General features: G+C 38.7%; 12 protein-coding genes and 1 pseudogene across 13 annotated transcripts; 8 read left to right on the forward strand and 5 right to left on the reverse strand. All coding sequences in view use genetic code 12, as the record gives it.

Moving 5' to 3' along the window:
• Positions 1–87: 87 nt before the first annotated feature.
• I9W82_003670 (guanine nucleotide exchange factor) lies at positions 88–840 on the forward strand (the record flags this gene model as incomplete). The annotated part of the gene is made up of 1 exon (XM_067692661.1): positions 88–840. One exon carries the CDS (start codon positions 88–90, stop codon positions 838–840), a length of 753 nt encoding a protein of 250 aa, XP_067548068.1.
• Positions 841–1,079: 239 nt separating this feature from the next.
• On the forward strand, positions 1,080–2,363 carry ZUO1 (zuotin; the record flags this gene model as incomplete). Its single annotated transcript, XM_067692662.1, has 1 exon — positions 1,080–2,363. The coding sequence occupies one exon, from the start codon at positions 1,080–1,082 to the stop codon at positions 2,361–2,363; it is 1,284 nt and encodes a 427-aa protein (XP_067548069.1).
• Positions 2,364–2,436: 73 nt separating this feature from the next.
• Positions 2,437–3,078, reverse strand: I9W82_003672 (uncharacterized protein; the record flags this gene model as incomplete). Its single annotated transcript, XM_067692663.1, has 1 exon — positions 2,437–3,078. The coding sequence occupies one exon, from the start codon at positions 3,076–3,078 to the stop codon at positions 2,437–2,439; it is 642 nt and encodes a 213-aa protein (XP_067548070.1).
• Positions 3,079–3,473: 395 nt separating this feature from the next.
• ARL1 (Arf family GTPase) lies at positions 3,474–4,031 on the forward strand (the record flags this gene model as incomplete). The annotated part of the gene is made up of 1 exon (XM_067692664.1): positions 3,474–4,031. The coding sequence occupies one exon, from the start codon at positions 3,474–3,476 to the stop codon at positions 4,029–4,031; it is 558 nt and encodes a 185-aa protein (XP_067548071.1).
• A 62-nt stretch (positions 4,032–4,093) lies between these two features.
• TYR1 (prephenate dehydrogenase (NADP(+))) lies at positions 4,094–5,413 on the reverse strand (the record flags this gene model as incomplete). The annotated part of the gene is made up of 1 exon (XM_067692665.1): positions 4,094–5,413. One exon carries the CDS (start codon positions 5,411–5,413, stop codon positions 4,094–4,096), a length of 1,320 nt encoding a protein of 439 aa, XP_067548072.1.
• A 94-nt stretch (positions 5,414–5,507) lies between these two features.
• Positions 5,508–6,773, forward strand: ERG8 (phosphomevalonate kinase; the record flags this gene model as incomplete). Its single annotated transcript, XM_067692666.1, has 1 exon — positions 5,508–6,773. One exon carries the CDS (start codon positions 5,508–5,510, stop codon positions 6,771–6,773), a length of 1,266 nt encoding a protein of 421 aa, XP_067548073.1.
• Positions 6,774–7,099: 326 nt separating this feature from the next.
• On the forward strand, positions 7,100–8,188 carry HGH1 (Hgh1p; the record flags this gene model as incomplete). The annotated part of the gene is made up of 1 exon (XM_067692667.1): positions 7,100–8,188. The coding sequence occupies one exon, from the start codon at positions 7,100–7,102 to the stop codon at positions 8,186–8,188; it is 1,089 nt and encodes a 362-aa protein (XP_067548074.1).
• Positions 8,189–8,226: 38 nt separating this feature from the next.
• On the reverse strand, positions 8,227–10,041 carry TFG1 (transcription factor IIF subunit; the record flags this gene model as incomplete). Its single annotated transcript, XM_067692668.1, has 1 exon — positions 8,227–10,041. The coding sequence occupies one exon, from the start codon at positions 10,039–10,041 to the stop codon at positions 8,227–8,229; it is 1,815 nt and encodes a 604-aa protein (XP_067548075.1).
• A 507-nt stretch (positions 10,042–10,548) lies between these two features.
• Positions 10,549–11,928, forward strand: PHO114 (Pho114p; the record flags this gene model as incomplete). Its single annotated transcript, XM_067692669.1, has 1 exon — positions 10,549–11,928. The coding sequence occupies one exon, from the start codon at positions 10,549–10,551 to the stop codon at positions 11,926–11,928; it is 1,380 nt and encodes a 459-aa protein (XP_067548076.1).
• Positions 11,929–12,389: 461 nt separating this feature from the next.
• On the forward strand, positions 12,390–14,573 carry I9W82_003679 (uncharacterized protein; the record flags this gene model as incomplete). Its single annotated transcript, XM_067692670.1, has 1 exon — positions 12,390–14,573. The coding sequence occupies one exon, from the start codon at positions 12,390–12,392 to the stop codon at positions 14,571–14,573; it is 2,184 nt and encodes a 727-aa protein (XP_067548077.1).
• Positions 14,574–14,713: 140 nt separating this feature from the next.
• On the reverse strand, positions 14,714–15,241 carry I9W82_003680 (uncharacterized protein; the record flags this gene model as incomplete). The annotated part of the gene is made up of 1 exon (XM_067692672.1): positions 14,714–15,241. The coding sequence occupies one exon, from the start codon at positions 15,239–15,241 to the stop codon at positions 14,714–14,716; it is 528 nt and encodes a 175-aa protein (XP_067548078.1).
• Positions 15,242–15,343: 102 nt separating this feature from the next.
• I9W82_003681 lies at positions 15,344–17,464 on the forward strand (annotated as a pseudogene). The gene is made up of 2 exons: positions 15,344–16,320; positions 16,783–17,464. Coding segments are annotated over exons 1-2 (1,659 nt in total).
• A 52-nt stretch (positions 17,465–17,516) lies between these two features.
• I9W82_003682 (uncharacterized protein) lies at positions 17,517–19,289 on the reverse strand (the record flags this gene model as incomplete). Its single annotated transcript, XM_067692673.1, has 1 exon — positions 17,517–19,289. The coding sequence occupies one exon, from the start codon at positions 19,287–19,289 to the stop codon at positions 17,517–17,519; it is 1,773 nt and encodes a 590-aa protein (XP_067548079.1).
• Between the last annotated feature and the right edge of the window lie 190 nt (positions 19,290–19,479).

Consider the following 19,479-nt stretch of genomic DNA (forward strand, 5'->3'; position numbering starts at 1 on the left):
GTAATTTATATCCCGCATCTCGATGGGATTTTTCCAAACCTGCTCTACATACGCTTCACCCATCGAGCTACAAAGGCAACATCAGATATGGCTGTCATCAATCAACCAAATAGTCAAATCAAACTCACCAATGTTTCCCTTGTGAGGATGAAAAAGGGGAAGAAGAGGTTTGAAATTGCTTGTTACCAAAATAAGGTCCAGGACTGGAGACTGAAGGTTGAAAAAGATCTTGACGAAGTTTTACAAATTCCACAAGTGTTTATCAATGTTTCAAAGGGACAAGTTGCAAATAATGATGATTTACAACAAGCTTTCAATACGACAAATCAAGATGTCATCATTCAAGAAATTCTAAATAAAGGTGAAATTCAATTAAATGAAAAAGAAAGGAATGCCAACTTGCAACAAAAGCAGAATGAGTTTTTGACCATCATTTCAACTAAATGTATAAACCCAAGGTCGAAAAAGAGATATCCTCCTTCAATGATTGAAAAAGCTTTGAATGAGTTGAAGTTTCACCTAAATCCAACAAAGACAACAAAGACTCAAGCATTGGATGCAATTAAGCTCTTAGTTGAAAAGCAAATTATACCCATTGCCAGAGCTCAAATGAAGATAAGAATATTGTTAACCAAGAAGGCGTATCAAAGAGTATACGAAGAGGAGATTAAACCCAAGATTGACCATTTGGATGAGCTTGAAAATAATGGCAAGCAGTATGAGATTGTCGGTATCATAGATCCCATTAATTATAGACCACTTGTGGAGTTATTAGAAGGTAAGGATTTGAAGAATGAAGGCTCTATAGAAGTTTTAGATATGTCAGCTACAAAGGAATAGGAAGCTCATTAATGGATCTACATATGTACTCTTTCTCTTGTGATGACAAAAAATCCGCTGTTGCTCTTTTAATCAAGTACGGCGAGATTGTCTTACCTACTAGGTAGCGTTTATCCAACTATGGCTATGGCTTCGCAGCAATGCGTAGAGAGAGACAGAGAGATGAAATGAGGAAAAAAAAAAAAAAATGAAAAAAAAATTGGTTATAACCACACAAGACAATATATCAACTAACAAAGATGTCCATCGTATTACCATCTGGAAGCGTAGACGGATTCAAAGCCGTTGGAAAATACTCCGCACCAACTCGTCGTCCAATTGAACCTGTTGGCCGTTACTTTTTAGCACACGCATCAAGAACCCTTAGGGGCCACACTTGGTCAGAATTTGAAAAATTGGAAGCTGAACGTAATGTTAAGGAGATTGAAACTAACGAAGATGAGGATTTAGGAGATGAAGAACAAAGTGAAGAGTTGTTAGAACACGACCCAAGAGAATGGAAAACAGCTGATTTGTATGCTGTTTTGGGATTGTCACACTTGAGATACAAAGCTACTGAAGATCAAATTAGAAGGGCTCACAGAAAACAAGTTTTGAAGCATCATCCAGATAAGAAGTCAGCTAGTGGTGGATTAGAACACGATTCATTTTTCAAGATTATTCAAAAGGCATTTGAAGTCATGTTGGACCCAACAAAGAGAAAACAATATGATTCAATTGATACTGAAAAAGATCCAAAGCCTCCAGCATCAAAGGGTAAATATGATTTTTTCGAAGTTTGGGGTCCAATTTTTGAAAGTGAAAGTAGATTTTCAACAAAACAACCAGTTCCTTCATTGGGTGGATTAGATGCCTCAAAGGAAGAAGTTGACGCTTTCTACAATTTCTGGGGTAAGTTTGATTCATGGAAGACATTTGAGTTCAAGGATGAAGATGTTCCAGATGACACTGCTAACCGTGACCACAAACGTTATATTGAACGTAAGAACATAGCATCAAGAAAGAAGTTTAAGCAAGAAGACAACAAGAGAGTAATTGATTTGGTTGAAAGAGCTCACAGTGAGGATCCAAGAATCAAGTTATTCAAAGAACAAGCAAAGAAGGAGAAGGCAGCAAAGAAATGGGATAAAGAAGCCGGATCACGTAAAGCTGCGGAAGAAGCTGCTGCTAAGAAGGCCGCCGAAGAAGCCGCAGCCAAGAAAGCAGCTGAAGAAGCTGCTGCCGCTAAAGCCGACTCCAAGAAGGCCAAAGAAGCTGCCAAAGCTGCCAAGAAGAAGAACAAGAGAAACATTAGAGCTGCAGCTAAGGATTTTGAATACTTTGGTGATGCTAGCAAGTCAGCTGACATTGATGCTGATATTGACGTACTCATTGAAAAATTCAACGATGTTCAATTGGGTGAAGTTGCTTCGAAGTTGAAAGGTGCCGATGCTTCGACTGTCAAGACCATTTTCGTTGACACTGCTAAGGAATTGATTGATGCTGGCTCTTTGAACGCAAGTCACTTGAAATACTTTGCTTAGAGTGTAAAAGAGACCGAAATCGACGTTAGAAAAATCTCTTATTTATAGAAAAGGAAAGTAAGGACGTTTATATTCAATCCTCATCTGGTATATCTATATGGTGCTTTAAAGGAAGTGCTTTCATGTGATAGTGTTGTTTTCTCTTTTCTTCGAATCTCTTGTGTCTTTCTTCAGCAGTCAAAGGTTTCTCCTCTTCATCTTCATCTTCATTATTTGCTTGAGATTCATCTTTGTACACCTCACCCCCATGAAGTGACGAACTTACATCATGTGGCAACTTATCAAATTCACCTTCTCCCAATTCAAATGCTGGAATTTCGTCTTCAGGAGCTTTAGAGTTAGCTCCACTCTCATCATCATCGTCATCTCTATAGTACTCTCCTTCAGGATTGAAACCACCCTCATAGGGCGTTTTTGGTTCATCAATCTTCATAGTTGCGCTTTTTTCTTGCTCATTCTTGTAAATGTTTAATTCATCCCATTTCAAGTGTTCTGGAATACTATCGTGTTCGCCCAATCCATATTCTTTCTTTTTTTGAGCAATTTTAGCTCTTATTTCTTCACCTTTGGAGGATTCATCACGCAATTGCGCATTCAATTTGGTATTCTTTATAACTTCTTGTCTATCTAATTTATCTGGTAATGGAGGAGATTGAGCACTATCTTCACTCACTGATTTATTCCTCAATATTCCTCTTGGATGTTGGTCTGGCATTGGTGTAAGTCTAGTTCTTGTTGTGTATTTTTTTATCAAGTGTTGAATCAGATGTGGTATAAATGAATGAATGACTCTCTCTGTTGGCATGTTTTCCGGGTGTGAGCACAAAAAAAAAAAAAGAGTCACGTGCAAGATTTGCCCTTTCTTCTCGAAGCTTAGTGCGACTCTGTCAAATGGAAGAAAAATCAGATTCAAATCCGTTGGAGTAAAAGAGTGAGATTCGATCTACAAGACACAAGATAGTAAATCATATCAAAAGCAAAGTATTTAAAACCTTCCTGTACTACACTGTATAAGGCTGTTGTTACTTTTGTTTGGAATACCCATTTCCTTGATACCTTATTTTGTTAAACTTCTCATTGATCAAAATATTACAAATCAAGAAGCACACAATGGGACAAGCATTCAGTTTTGCAAACATATTCGGCAAGTTATGGGGGATGAATAAAGAGGTGAGAATCCTTATATTGGGGTTAGATGGTGCTGGTAAAACCACTATATTATATCGTTTACAAATGGGGGAAGTGGTGACTACAAAACCAACCATAGGGTTCAATGTTGAAACTTTAAAATATAAAAATATCACTTTAAATATTTGGGATCTAGGAGGACAAACGTCGATTAGACCGTACTGGAGGTGCTATTATAGTAACACATCAGCTATTATTTTCGTTGTGGATTCTACAGATAAGGATCGTATTGACACAGCTTGTAAAGAATTGCACACGATGTTGAAGGAGGAGGAGTTACAAGATAGTGCATTATTGGTGTTTGCAAACAAACAGGATCAACCCGGAGCTATGACAGCCGCCGAGGTCTCACAAGCATTGAATCTAACCGATTTGAAAGATAGAAGTTGGAGCATTGTTGCATCAAGTGCTATTAAAGGAGAAGGTTTAAATGAAGGGTTGGACTGGTTAATGGATGTAATAAAGGATGAGCAGTTGTAGGTATGTGTATATGTGTATGTGTGTATATCTACTGTAAATATAGAAGAGAATTTTAATGTAAACTAATTTCTATCTTCCCTTTCTTTAACTCTCTCTAAAATCGTTTTAATCATTTCATTACCAATTGTATTAGCTTCCTGAAACATAGGTTGGAAGAAGGCTTGAGTCTTCTCAAATTCATCTCTGTAGAGGGAAAAGTTTCCAAACTTGATTATTCTTGCCCACGTCTCAGCAGCAAGTGTGAAATGCAAGTCATCTTGTCTAAATGACGTATCAGTAGCAGCAACCTCTATACTTTCTTCTAAAAGCCCCGGTGTACAAAACACATATTCAGTCACACCAAGGAAGATTCTAAACAATGGGGTTGAGCAAATTATGTGGTCATAGGGTACAATTCCCAAGTTATACCAACTATCTGCAATGGCCAATAATGAAAGATGAGAATTTGGCTGTTTCCCTTCAGGAGGAGTCTTGTTTAAGGAAAACTTTTCCAAAATATTATCATCCAATAAAAGATCGTGGTCTTTAATGTGTTTGAAAATGAATTGTTTAACCTTTTGTAACCGTTGGTTCAATTCCTCCTTTTTGCCTTGTATCATCAAAGTAAATAGTTCAGTTGTGGATTTTGAATATTGCAAGACTTGATCATGCGCTGAGGGATTTGTAATAGCTAATCCAGCGTACACATGCCATTTATTTGAGAAGATTCGAAGTGAAATGTTGATTTTAGCATTTTCCAAACCTCCAATCCACTTGGGTGTTTCCCATGGGTACTGATTACACGATCTCCAAGCAACTCCCATTGACAAAAATGCTGCATGTGTAACTGCTTGAGTATCAGCTGTAATTCTATCATGTTCCTTTGCTGTTAGAGAAACCACTTTCGACTGGAGACAGGAGACAAGACACTTTACGAATTGCAAGTTTTCTTCATCGGTTCTGTGGGGGATTACCACCAAAGGCTGACCAGTTGTATTCACTTTAGGACCATGTAATGAATGCAAGGAGATAATATGTGTATCAGATGGCATGTGCTTTTCAAACGCTGCAATTTCAGGAGTCTTGCATGAAGTTTGTCCACCAACAATTGCTCCATATTTCGTAGATGGACCGTAAAGGGAAACAATCTTGTCTATGTTTTCAGCCTCCACGCTGTATATTATGTAGTCAGCTTCTCTTGAAACTAAATGCCCGTTCTTTTTCACGGAAAACTTTTCATCCTTGTAAGCTTGACTCAAGTGATCAAATTGTTCTTCACGATCACAACCAATTACTTTCCATCCAGCTTCACTGAATCTTCTGGCGTAGAGAAGACCCATGTCTCCAAGACCAATGATTCCAATAACCTTGGACTTTTGCAACAATCTTTCCTCGTCGGACATTTGTGGGTGTTGATTGAGGTTAAAACATTTGATTGTGGAAAAATTTCCAAACACATAAAAGGTTCTACAAAACACCACTCACACCGAACATCATATGACTAAAGCATTTAGTGCACCAGGTAAAGCTCTATTAGCAGGTGGATATTTAGTACTCGACTCCAGCTACGATGCGTACGTGACGGCTTTATCTTCTCGAATGCATGCAATCATTGATCAAGATGAAACCACCACCGGTGATTATTCAACCTTGCATGTGTTGTCACCCCAATTCAAAGAAGGCGACTGGAAGTATAGAATAGAGAAGCAGGAGGCCATTGAGGTCAATGGGAAGAGGAATCCATTCTTAGAGGCAGCAGTGAAGACAGTGTTGTCCTACACTCTTCCTTCAACAGAGTTTAACCTCAAAGTGACTATATTTTCCGATCCAGGGTACCACTCACAGAACAACACGACTAAACGGGTGTCTCTGAACGGCCAAAAAGAGTTCTTGTACCACGATTTGCCTATCAATGATGTCCCTAAAACCGGCTTGGGATCGTCAGCAGGATTGGTATCGGTGGTAACAGCGGCATTGATGTCGTATCTTGCACCCGAAAGTGAAACGTCTATCGATCGTTTACACAACTTGGCTCAAATTGGACATTGCTTGGCGCAGAAAAAGATTGGGTCTGGATTTGACGTGGCTGCTGCAATCTATGGATCTATCAAGTACCGTCGGTTTCAACCTAGTGTCGTGAATGATGTGCTTGCAGTGTTGGAAAATGATCCTACTCAATTCCCACAAGCTTTAAAGGCCGTGGTCGATAAGGAATGGGATTTCAAACACGAAAAGTGCTCATTGCCTACAGATTTGCACTTACTCATGGGAGATATTGAAGGTGGGTCCGAGACACCAAAAATGGTGTCCAAAGTACTTCAATGGAGGAAGGAAAACCATGATGAGAGTGGTCGAATTTACAACCAGTTGAATGAAGCTAACAATAAGTTTATGGATACGTTGGAAAGATTCAAAGACATAGGAATTGATGATGCAATAAAGACCTTATCTGAAGCACTCCATGAAATTAGATTAAGGTTGAAGCTGATGACAGACAAAGCACAAGTTCCAATTGAACCACTAGTGCAAACGCAATTGTTAGATCGTGTTGAAAAATTAGACGGTTGCTTAGGAGGCGTGGTGCCCGGTGCTGGTGGGTTTGATGCTATCGCTGTACTTGCATTAGCATCTAAAGTTGATGACATAAAGAGAGCTACTGCCAGTTCGCCAGAGGATTATAATAATGTTCATTGGGTTGAATTACACGAGGAGGCTGATGGATTGAAGGTGGAGAACTTAGAAGATTATGTAGGGCTTGTATAAAGAAACGCCAGAGGGGTTGTATTGTTAATATTATCTGTTTCCATTTTTGCACCCAATTTGTTGCAAATATTATACGTAATGCATGAAGAGGGATGACGTTTCAACTTTCTGATAAAAAAAAAGTACCATAGAAGCTCCCAAAGTGAACTCATAACACTACCTAGCTTGTTTTCCTTCTTCAAGGAGTAGTGAGTTGAACTATCTCCTCTTTTGGTCTGCTTAGTATCAACCGATGATATCATCGCAAATCTGCAAAAAAAAACAGAAAAAAAAAAAAACGAAAAAGAAAAACCTATCCTTCTTCATATCTTACGCCTGTTTTCGTCATGCCCACAGAGCTTGAAGAATTAGTTGGCTTTCTCCACTCACCGCAACCTGCTGTTGTGCAAATTGCGTTAGATAATCTTGTCGGGTTTTCCACTGGCGCTAACCAACAAATATTCGCCTACGACAACTATGAAGCCATTAAAGATCTTAAGAAGTTGTCTCAAACGAACAGCAAGACATTAGTCAGACAATCCACTACAATCCTTGCTAATCTATGTGACGACACAACCATGAGGAATTTGATTGTCGAAGATTTGGAGTACCTAAAGTTCTTGGTTCTCAAGATTGTCAGTCTTGAAAATTCCAATGCCGACATTATGTGCATCCTTTTGAACAATTTGGCCAAAAATGATGCTATAAACAAGGTGTTTGAGTTTGAAGTTGAGTTAAATGAATCTCAAAAGAAAGTGTTTAGCTCATCAAAGGCTATTGATTGTTTAATGGATTGTTTTGTCAAAGGGAATGATTACAAATTGAACACACAAGCCAATTTTGACTACCTTGCATACTTTTTTGCTGACTTGTCGAGGTTTCAACAAGGACGTTCTTATTTCATTACTGAGCAGGCATATGATAAGGTTGTGCCAATTTCGAAATTGCTTGTCTTTACGGAAAAGTATGACGATAAGATTAGAAGAGAAGGTGTGGCATTCACAATCAAGAACTCATTGTTTGATACGAATGCGCATATGAAGTTATTGACTGAGCCAAAGATCAACATACTACCGTTCCTCCTCTTGCCATTAGCTGGTCCTGAAGAGATCGATGAAGATGAAGTTTTTGATTTACCTGATGAATTGCAGTTACTACCACCAGACAAGGCAAGAGAACCATTAACTGGTATACAATGCACCCACTTGGAATCTCTACTTTTGTTGTGTACAACTAAGCCAGCAAGAATGTATTTCAGAGAAAAGAGGGTATACTCTATAATCAGAGAATTGGATAAAGCAAGTCAAGATGAAAATGTGAGAGAATTATGTGATAGAGTAGTTCAATTATTACAAAGAGACGAAGCTCCTGACCCTGCTGAAATTGAGGAGATTGAAAGCGACGAAGATGATGATAAAATAGTTGAAATTGTATAAATTTGTAAAGGATAATATAGACACTACATCAGGGGGACTCAACTTTTGAGCACCAATTTTCCATCAACCAACTTCAAGTTCAGCTTGACAATAGCAATAATTCTTTGCTTATTATCGGGGTGTGCACTGATTCTGCTTTTCAAGCCACCTAAAAGCTCTCTTGTTGTCAACGGATGGTCTCTTACAATGGTCAAGACATCGTCAACAGTTACCAACAAATTGTTTGGACCTGCATCATTCAAGTCAGCTAATGCATTGGTGTCAACTGGTGAACCTGGCACAGAAGTTGCCAATGGTGATGGCTCTTTCTTGACTGTGACCACTGGCTGGTTCTCGTCCAATCTGATTTTCTTCCTAGGAGATGATGGTTCCGGAGTAGACCGTTTAGGAACGTTTGGATTCCATTCACCAGGAGGTAAAGTAGAAAGAAACTGCTTTGGAGCTTTCATCACAACAAATCCATCAGTTGTCGAGGTCACCACAAAGGATCTGGCGCCTGATTTTTGCACCTCTCCTGTTGAAGCATCCTGTGTTGGTTCATCCTTGACTCTAACTCCCGTCTCGTCATCACTTTCTTCTTCACTTTCCAAGTCTGATTTGGACAAATATGGCATCAATCCTTGTTCCTCATCATCACTATCGTAAATACCTCCTTCTCTCTTGTTCAAAACTTTTCTCAATTTTTTACCTTCCTTGTCCACTTTTCGTGATTTTTCAGTTTCAAACAAGTCATCTAGATCATAATCTTCGTCATCATCATTATCATTTTCAGCTTTAAACGCCGATGCTTTCAACATATCCTTCTTGATTTTCTTTTCTGACATTTTATTCTCCTCTTCATCTCCATCCATAATTGGCGCCTCTTCATCATCAGCAAACTCCTCCTCAAAATCCAAATCATCATGATCAGAATCTCTCTCTTCAACCGAACGCGCATCGCCTCCCATTACTGTCCTCATGCGTCTATTTTGTGCGCCCCCATTGCTAATAACTCTACCATTTGCTGATGGGGAATTGTTTTTGAATCTTTGATCTGGTGACCCCTCTGCTATGGAATCATTCTCCATATGTTTCATCAACCACCTTGGGACACTTGAGTTCTTTTCCATTTTGGCTTCTGCTTCCTCTAGCGTTAAAGTAGCATACCTATTTCTAGGAGTAAACCTATACACTTTTTCTGCAGGGATCATTTTGAATCCATCCTTGTCGAATACAAACAATACATGTTGCTGCTCTGTCGATCCGGCCTCATAGTTTCCAACGTAGACGTTTTTCCCAGTGTAGTCTTCAATCACCCATGGATAATGTTCTTCGTATCGTAACTTCCTCTTTGCTTCATCCATAAGATTGATTTGCTTCGTCTTTCGTTTAAATAGCTTCTTTTTATTCTTACGTGCACCACCATCTGGTGCTACTTGTGACATATCAGCCAGACCCTTATTATACCTGGAATCTTGCATTGAATCTGGATTTGCACCTTGAGCTGAGCTTGATCCTTCGACTCCATCTTCGGCTTCACGTTCAAGCCTCTCCTTTTCTGCCTCCTCTTTCTCCTTTCGCCTTTGATCCAACTCCTGTCGAGTAAGATGAAACTGCATATTTCTAGGATCTTTTCTATGAAGTCTCACTGGTTTTTCAAAGTCTTTTACAATATCCACATCCTGCTTTGTACCAAATTTCATTAAGTGGACTCTAATGTCTTCGATTTCTTCAGGACCGCATGACTTTAAAGGTATTGTTTGCCATTCCTCTGATTTCGCAGGTGATGGAGATCCGTTTTTCGCAGGTGAACTATTTCCATTCTCGTTCTTAACAGTAACTTCTTTCTTGACTTGAGAATCTGGTTGGCTCATTAACTAAGTTGATGGATGAGGTGATTAGTCCATAGAAGGAGTGGATTTCAATTTGATATTTAATTTATTTTTTTCCTTGCGTTTTCATCTTTGAATCTTCACCATCTAAGAGTCAAATTCTATCCCACAATCATTTGAATACGAGCAGTATTAACACATAAGGATATACTTCCAATTGGTATTATAAGGATATTGCCTAAGCGCAGCTTTCCACTCTTTGCAAACAGTGCCCGTGGTGGCCAATAGCACAACATTCTAAAATTTATCCGACTTGCATGTCAAAGAACAATGCCAACCTGACAGGTTACGAGCCGAATTCATATAGGAGATTGATCTTTCATAATGTTGCCAAATTTAACATTGTAATTCATTGTTTCTTTCGCCCCACGTGTTGTTGAAAGTTTTGTAATTTTTTTCCCAGTCAAAGATATAAAGGTACAAATGCCCGCTCCAATGAACAATTACAAAACGTCCATGATATAGTGTTCACTTCCTTCACCGATAGTTATGGTTTCCTTTTCCAAGATCTTACACTCCAACTTATTGCTTGTGAGCCAGTCTATTTTCCAGGATGTCGCGACTCCACAACAAGCAGCCACTGATCAATACTCAGTTATTAATTTTCTCGGTGGATCAGCTCCTTACAAGCAAGGATCGAGATATGGTATAAGTACTGATATTCCGGAACAGTGTACGGTAGAGCAAGTTCAGATGATATCACGTCACGGTGAAAGATTCCCTTCGAAAGGTGATGGTGCTACTTTTGACAAAATAATGAATGTGTTCAAGAGCTATGGCAAAGATTTCAAAGGTGACTTGTCGTTCTTGAATGATTATGAGTACTTTGTTACAAACAAAGAGTATTACGAGAAAGAGACTAGTCCAACAAATTCGGAAGGTACATTCGCTGGTACTACAACTGCGCTTCGTCATGGTGCATACTTTAGACAACGGTACGGTACGTTGTACAGTGGAGGTAATTTTACTGTTTTCACTACTAATTCAGGCAGATGTTACCAGACTGCAAACTACTTTGCCCGTGGATTCTTAGGTGATGAATATTCAGATGAAATTGTCGAGTATGTGGTTGTTGACGAGGACCCTAAAATGGGTGCCAATTCATTAACACCACGTTACGCCTGTAAGAATTTGGAGAACATTAATAATGATGACATTGTTGACAAATTTGACAAGAGTTATCTACAAGACATTTTGAATAGATGGCAGCAACAGAATCCAGGGTTGAATTTAACAACTTCACAAGTGTCTAGGCTATTCTTATGGTGTGCTTTTGAGCTAAATGTTAGAGGTTCATCACCTTTCTGCTCACTATTCACCAACGAGGAATTTATAAAGAGCGGGTATGAAAACGACTTGACTAATTACTATTCCATTGGACAGGGTAACAATTTAAGTACAACCGTGGGTTCCCCGATGGTAGAAGCATCGTTGAGATTGCTCCTTGACGAGTCTTCAACCAATAAAATTTGGGTTATGTTTACTCATGATACAGATATGGAGTTTTACCTATCATCTATGGGATTGATCAATCCAGAAAAGGATTTGCCTGTTGACCATGTCCCTTTTCCGAACCCATACAATGCAGCTCAAATGTTTCCACAAGGAGGTAGAACATACTTGGAGAAATTAAACTGCAATGACAAAAAGTATGTTCGATTTATCATGAATGATGCTGTTGTACCGTTCCCCGATTGCAGTAATGGTGTTGGTTTCTCTTGTGAGTTTGATCAATTTGTTGATATTGTGAGGTCAAGATTGGATGGTATAGACTATTCAAAACAGTGCGATAGCACAGCTCCAGCGAACTTGACATTCCTTTGGGATTATAAAGACGTAAATTACAACGCTCCATTGATTGACCAGTGAGCAAGTCACTAGTATAGAAAAGAGAAACAACACGCTCAAACCTTTATAGATACCATAGAAAATACAACAAGTATTGACTCTCTTAAAATCAAAAAGCTAACTGCTACCATTTGAGTGGCCTCAATTTTCTTGCACTTTCTTATTGTCAATATGTATGCACCGGTCTACAGTCCAAGGTTCCATATATAAAATGCTGTCCTAAGCTAGTTATAAAATGAGTGGGATGCCAAAGTTGGATCCCCCTAGTGTTTACACAACCACGAAATATCTGCATGAGAGTGGCCATCTCCAGTTCACGCGTGCAGTTGAATATCCTCCCCGTTGACATCCTACATACAATCATATCGATTGTGGGGTTTGAAAACTTATCAGGACTTCTTTCCCAAGATGGTGCGTCGATTTTACTGCTGATGTATGCTTTAAAACAAATTATTTTCCAAAAGTTTCAAAACTCATGCATTATGCTACGTCACGGTTTAGATATACTTCATGATTTATATGAGAGACCTTCAAACTTTGGTGATAGTCCTTCTGAGTGTGGGTTTGAAAATGTTCACTACTTTTACACATGGGAAGAATTTCAAGTAATTGATGGATTCTGTTCCCGGGAAGGCTTGAATGTAGAATCTCGGATCTACTATGAAATGCACAATGAGCCAGACTTTTTGAACTATCTTGATTTGCTATCTAACTTGGAGACAACAAAGGGGACCGAGTTGAAAGTTTATGCTAAGGTGGAAGCTTATTCATTACCCAAGGTGCGCAATAACATGAACTTGACCCAGCCATATAATTTGATGCACCGGTTATTTGAACGTTTGACCCGAATTTCAATCAATTTTGAGCCGCTAATTAGTACAGACGAGGTGTTGGATTTGAGTATATTTGCGAATGTCGAAGTTCTACATCTTCACAACTGTAATGTCCAGGGTTCGTTTGCGAGCTGTCGCAAGTTGAAAGAGCTTTTATTCCAGCCCTCTAAATGTTTTGATTTGGATCTTTCTGAATTGCCACTTTCATTGAAGACCTTGGCATTGCATTCTGACCATATCCGGGTTACTAAAAAACGAAAACGAAAACGCAAAAAATCCCCCAGAGTGCAATACCCATTGATTGATCGATTGTGTCTTTTGACTTACAAATGGAAATGTCTAGCCGAATCAGCTGAGGTGGTTTTATCAACATTGGTGCATAAGAAAATGAGGAGCATAGAGGTTAATATTCCAACGGAGGCATTATATGAGAGTGGCACATGCATTGAGGCCATTCAAAAGATATTGATCAAGAAAAAGGTCAATCTAACGTCGTTCATTATAAATGGGCTAGACAAAAACGGACATTATTCGAACAGTATCAACGAGGACTTACCGGATCCTCAATTATGGGTTCCGGATGCACAGATTTTATCAACTTTGCAGGAATTGGTTTTGCATGCTACTAGTCTCACCACTACAACTCCACTTTTGAACTACGCCTCTACTGGATTGAGATACTTATCTTTGAGCTCAAGTGTTTGCATCGACTGGGCTGTATCCACCAAAGACTTTTCAAAGTTTACAAACTTGAAACAATTGGACTTGAAAGGGTGTGAAATTGAAGACTTTGTTGATAAACTTGTATTCCCCGATAGTTTGGAGCTGTTGGATTTATCTGGTAATTTTATCAAATCTGTCGACAATGCCAAGTTTCCTAATCGTTTATCAAATTTGAACTTGTCCGACAATGAGATCAAATCTTTAACCGCACCGCCGTTCCCTAAATCACTCAAAAGTTTTTCTGTTCATACTGGAAGTATGCAAGAATGTGATCTTTCTGTCAGCAGTCTCGGAGAAAAGCTTCAAATCAAATTACTATATTTGGACCTGTTTGGATCAAATGACAAAATTATAAGGCGTTACAAATTACCTGAGATTTTGAAACTACTATCGGTACAAGATACTAGATGTACCTTCTGCCTGTATCCTCACACGTTGACTATTTTATATGTGGCATGGTGCGACTTCACAGGACAAGACGTTCTAGATCTTACTTGTTGCCCCAAATTGAAACATCTAGACTTCACATCATGCCGTTTTATGAGTCGTGAACTCCGCTTGCCGGATTATCTTGAAGACGTCAGTTTGGTACTTACTGATTTCACCGAGATCCCTCCCGCAATAAGCAGATTAGAGTATTTGAAGGAATTGAACATCATGAAATGCTTTTGTGAGACTATGACCGTCAATTTTTTATCAACTAAACTTGAAGTGATAGATTTTAGCTCCTGTAGTATTAAGAAAATCAATTTATTTTTCCCTGGACCAACTACCTTGCTTAGAAGACTCAGTTTGGAACGCAATCATTTAAAGGATTTTACTGTGGAGGCGATGGGACACAACAATAGGTGTGTTCATGAGAAGTTGCAAGAGATAGATTTGAGATCGAACAAAATAACCGAAGAAACAATATCTGCATTGAAAAAAGAACTTCCTATATCAGTCAAATTTTTATGGGTATCGATTCCATGGAAGGATGATGTACTGAATGCGTTGTGTGGAAACTTGTTTACCAAGAAATCTGGAATGAAGAATATAACCGGTTCATGTTTTAGCAGAGGAATCTGCTACAATGAAACTCCATTTCCGCCATTTTTTGATTTACAGTGATGATTCGTGACATGGAAACCAATACATCTAAAGAATTTTATAGTGATATAGTCAACTTTTTTTTGAGCACCAAGAGTATTGTAGGAAGCTTCGATACTGACACCTTCGAAAAACGTTTAATGATGTCAGCTTCTTTATCATCAGTTATTCACCTCCCAAGGCTTTTTTCTTTGTGCAGCTGAAGGCTCAGAGCCTTGATCAGTTAAAACCACCGGCGGAATTTCCTTGATCCCAGGAACGGGTTTCCCAGACATTATCAACTCAGCCAACTGCTGATAATTAGAAGAATACGGAGGTTCATCACTAGATGCACCATTTTCATTTTCATTCTCCTTCTCCTTCTTGTCTTGTTCATCATCTAATTCATTAATTTGACCATTCTTTATAAACTTATCACCATTATGGATCTTCCATTGTTCAAAATCTTCTAAGTTTAGTATATGACCCGTTTTCTGACAAAAGAAAAACAGCTTGGCTTGATTTGTTAGTTGAGCCCTGTCGAGGCTTGAAATTGAAGGTTCTTGTTGCTCCTGTAGTGGATTTTGCTCTTTCTTGGTTGTGAGATAGGCGTCAAAGATTTCTTTTAGTCCATCTTGGAAATCCTTATCTGCGTTCCAGTCGTAGTTTAGGTATTCTTTGTAGACCTGCTCTTGTGGGTTTAATGACATTCTGGGAGGAGATTAGGAAGTCGGATAATGTGATATGATAATCGAGGAAAAAATTGAAGCTTTTGTAATTTTTTGGTTTCACCTTCACCAAAACAGATCCAAATGGTCACCTTATCAACTATCATTGTGCTTGCAATTGCACTCCGAATAGGATTCTTTCTTTTCGGATTATACCAAGATGAACATATGCCCGTCAAATACACCGATATTGACTACTTGGTATTCTCAGATGCTTCGCATTACATCTACAATGGACAATCGCCGTACTCTAGGGAAACGTATCGATATACTCCCTTACTTGCAATGATGCTCCTTCCGAACAATTGGGGGCCTATATGGTACAACTTTGGTAAAGTCTTATTCATGGTTGGTGATTTAGTGACTGGGGTGTTGGTTGCGACATTATTGGGAAGTGGGAAACAAGGTGTCAGTTTGTCCCATTCAAAAAAGTTGATTTTGTCGTCGTTGTGGCTTTTGAATCCAATGGTAATTACGATAAGCACTAGAGGTTCATCGGAGAGTGTATTGACGGTGTTGATTATGTTATCTTTGTATTATTTGATTAAGAGACAGAGTGTTTTCCGTTCGGCATTTTGGCTTGGTTTAGCTATTCATTTCAAGATTTATCCAGTGATATATATCCCGAGTATCTTGTTGTACTTGACTAATAACTCCACTCCAATTACCAATTATCCAGTGGTTAAATGGATCAATTTGCAAAATATCAAGTACGTATTGATCACCATTATGACATTGGTGATGCTCAATGGATTGATGTATGGGTTATACGGACAGGAATTCCTTGATAACTCCTACTTGTATCATATCACCAGAGTTGATCATAGACATAATTTTTCAGTATACAATATGGTCTTATATTACAAATCAGCATTAACGGCAGCAACCACGTCAGCTTTTAGTTTTGACATTGAGACATTGGCATTCTTGCCGCAACTTTTCCTATCTGGGATCGCCATTCCATTACTACTCGCAAAACAAGACTTACTATCATGCCTATTCATACAAACATTTACATTTGTCACATTTAACAAAGTAATCACATCACAATACTTCATCTGGTTCTTAATTTTTCTTCCTCATTTCCTATCTCAATCTAATCTACTTACGACTAGACGAGCTAATGGGGTATTGATTCTAAGTTTGTGGCTCATTTCTCAAGGTTGTTGGTTGTATAATGCATACCGATTGGAGTTTCTTGGTGAGAATACGTTTGATTATGCCTTGTTTAACTCATCGTTGTTTTTCTTTTTGAGCAATTGTGTTTGTATTGGTGAGTTTATTAAAAGTTTATAGATGAAGGAAAGGACAAGCATGGACTTCCACTTTGTATCGCATTGTGTATTGCTTATACTTTTTGCAGTCTGTGAGCGCATCTAAAACCATCGAATTTTTTTTTTTCCAGCATTATAAGACCAGAGATCTTTTACGCAACACAGAACATCCACATAAATACCAAGTCTTATAAGCATGTCTCGTATGGAGCTATATTCCCCCGAAGGTCTCAGAATAGACGGAAGGAGATGGAACGAGCTCCGTCGTTTCGAATGCCGCATCAACACCCACCCAAACTCCTCCGATGGCTCATCATACATTGAACAAGGCAACACCAAAATCATATGCACAGTGCAAGGTCCACAGGAACCTGGTACTCGTGCGCAAATGAATCAAGATCGAGCTAATTTGGAAGTCAATTTAACCATTGCCAATTTCGCTACATTTGAGAGGAAAAAGAGATCGAAGTCGGAGAAACGATTAGTTGAACTTCGTACTATGCTTGAGCGGACTTTTGAACAGCTGGTGTTGTTGCATTTGTACCCAAGGACAAACATTTCCATCAATGTTCAAGTCTTGAGCCAAGATGGCGGCATGCTTGCTGCGATAACGAATTCTATCACATTGGCATTAATTGATGCCGGTATTGCCATGTATGATTATGTGAGTAGTGTCAGTTGTGGTCTCTATGATCAGGCTGCGTTGCTAGATTTGAATAATTTGGAAGAAGTGGATGTGAGTTCAATTACTATTGGGGTCATTGGGAAGAGTGAAAAATTGGCATTGTTGTTGTTGGAGGATAAGTTGCCTTTGGATTCGTTGGAGAAGGTGTTGAGTATTGGGATTGCTGGAAGTCATCGGATTAAGGATTTGATGGATATGGAGGTTAGGAAACATGGAAATGCTAGAGCAGCAAAGTTGATAAAATAAGGGAGGTAACTATTGTATTGTAATATATATGTATATACCTGTGTTTATGTGCTTAAAATTTTGCATCATTGGCTTGATCTATCATTTGCAAGTAGTAATAATAGAACGCAATAATATGGAAATGTCCATCAAAGACCAACCTCTCGTCAACAGAATGAATCCCACTTGCCCCATTAGGCAACCCCGGTTGGTATCGATAAATATTTCTACTCAAATCCCAATACGATTTTGTATCGGTATTTCCTGTAGACAAGAATGGAGCAACGACAAATGTATCTTTCAGCTTGGGGAATACAAGCTCTTCATACAAGTAACGTAACGCTCCACCAAACAAGTTCCAACTTTCGCCATTTATTGGTGATACTGGTGCTGGTTCCAATGGTTCAACTAGGGAGTAGTTAAAGTATCCATTATCGGTAGGAGATATCACTTCTTTGCCATTCAAGATTAGACCAAGTTGAAACTTCTTAGCTATGGATTCAATATGGAATTGGTATTTTTCAATCACATCTTGTACTGATTCTTCAACTGATATTCTTGAATTGATCAAAATTGATACATGTTCAGGCAAGGCATTAGACTTGACTCCTCCTTCAACCACATCAATAGCCTGAGACGTAGTAATCAAGTACTTTGTTTCACGATTTGAGTTCAAGTACTCAACAACTTTCTTATTTGCATTGGCATCAACTTGAGCTTTCAAGATGTTACGTTTCAAATCCTTGTTCAAGTTAGGACTATGTTCAGCTAAGCAGAACAATTGCCCCATAATTGGATTAACTTGAGTGAGTAATGGTGAGAATGGATTATTTTCAATTTCAGTAATCAATTGAGCCATGATTCCAATGGAGGTATGTTTTGGAGGTACACTTGAATGACCACCAGGTGTAAACAATTCCACTACTGAGTCCAAATATCCCTTTTCCCCAGTTGCAGGGAGGATCAATTTCAACCCTTCAATTTCTTGATATGATTCATTACCCTCGTCGATAATTTGCAAGATGGAATCAGATCCATATTTAGATAAAAGATGCTTGGAAATTTCTCCAGCTCCAGTCCCGGCACTTTCTTCGTCATATCCGAATGCCAATATAATTGTTCTTTGTGGGTGGAACTTTCCCTCGGACAAAAGTAACTCAATTGTACTGAGTAATCCAATTAGCAAGTTTTTACAATCAGATACGCCTCTTCCATAAAGGTACTTACCATCAAAGCCACCTTTGAAAGGAGGATAAGTCCATTGATCCAAAGTTTCCCTTTGTACAGGCACAACATCTTGATGAGCAGCCAAAATGATGGGTTTCTTTGAGGAGTCTTTGCCTTTCCATGTATAAACTAATCCCAAATGATTAATTTTGTCAACTTTCAAATGTTTGTGAACTAATGGGTATGTTGAATTTAAGTATTCATGAAACTTGAGGAAAGGTTCCCATCTGGGGTCAGACTGAACTAGTTTATGTGAATTCTTAATCAGTTTGGGGATGGTCATATCATCGTAAACTTCAGTGGGGATTCGAATAGCTCCTAATAATCTCTCCCTTTCTTGTTTATGATAATCTTCATCATGGAGAATATATTTGAGTGTCTTAGCATTAACGATATCAGTAACGTTAAGTTTTGGAACAATTGGACAAAGACCATCAGGATTATCTGGTGTAGCAAGGGATAACCACGTGTTGAGAAGAATTGTAGTTCCTGAGTAACTGAACCAAAAGAGCAACGTACAAAGTGTAGCAAGACTTAATTGGAGAAATAATCTTTTTCGGGTGGACAATGGGGTATTTTCTGTCTGGATGTGGACTGGTAGTTGTGACTTTTCATTCATTGCGTGGGGATGAAGAGGATGGGGATGGGGTTGAGGTTTTTCTATGTGCGCAATTTATTTTGATAAAGAGAATTCCGCTTTTCCCAATGAAACAAGACTTAATCCTTATGTACCTACACTTCGATAAGCTTTGATCAGAGTTGTATTCAAGTGTCTAAGCTTAACTATAAAACTGTAACTCTAAAAATAG

The sequence above is a fragment of the Candida metapsilosis genome, assembly GCF_017655625.1.
Source record: "Candida metapsilosis strain BP57 chromosome Unknown scaffold4, whole genome shotgun sequence".
In the NCBI taxonomy this organism is placed as follows: Eukaryota; Fungi; Ascomycota; class Pichiomycetes; order Serinales; family Debaryomycetaceae; genus Lodderomyces; species Lodderomyces metapsilosis.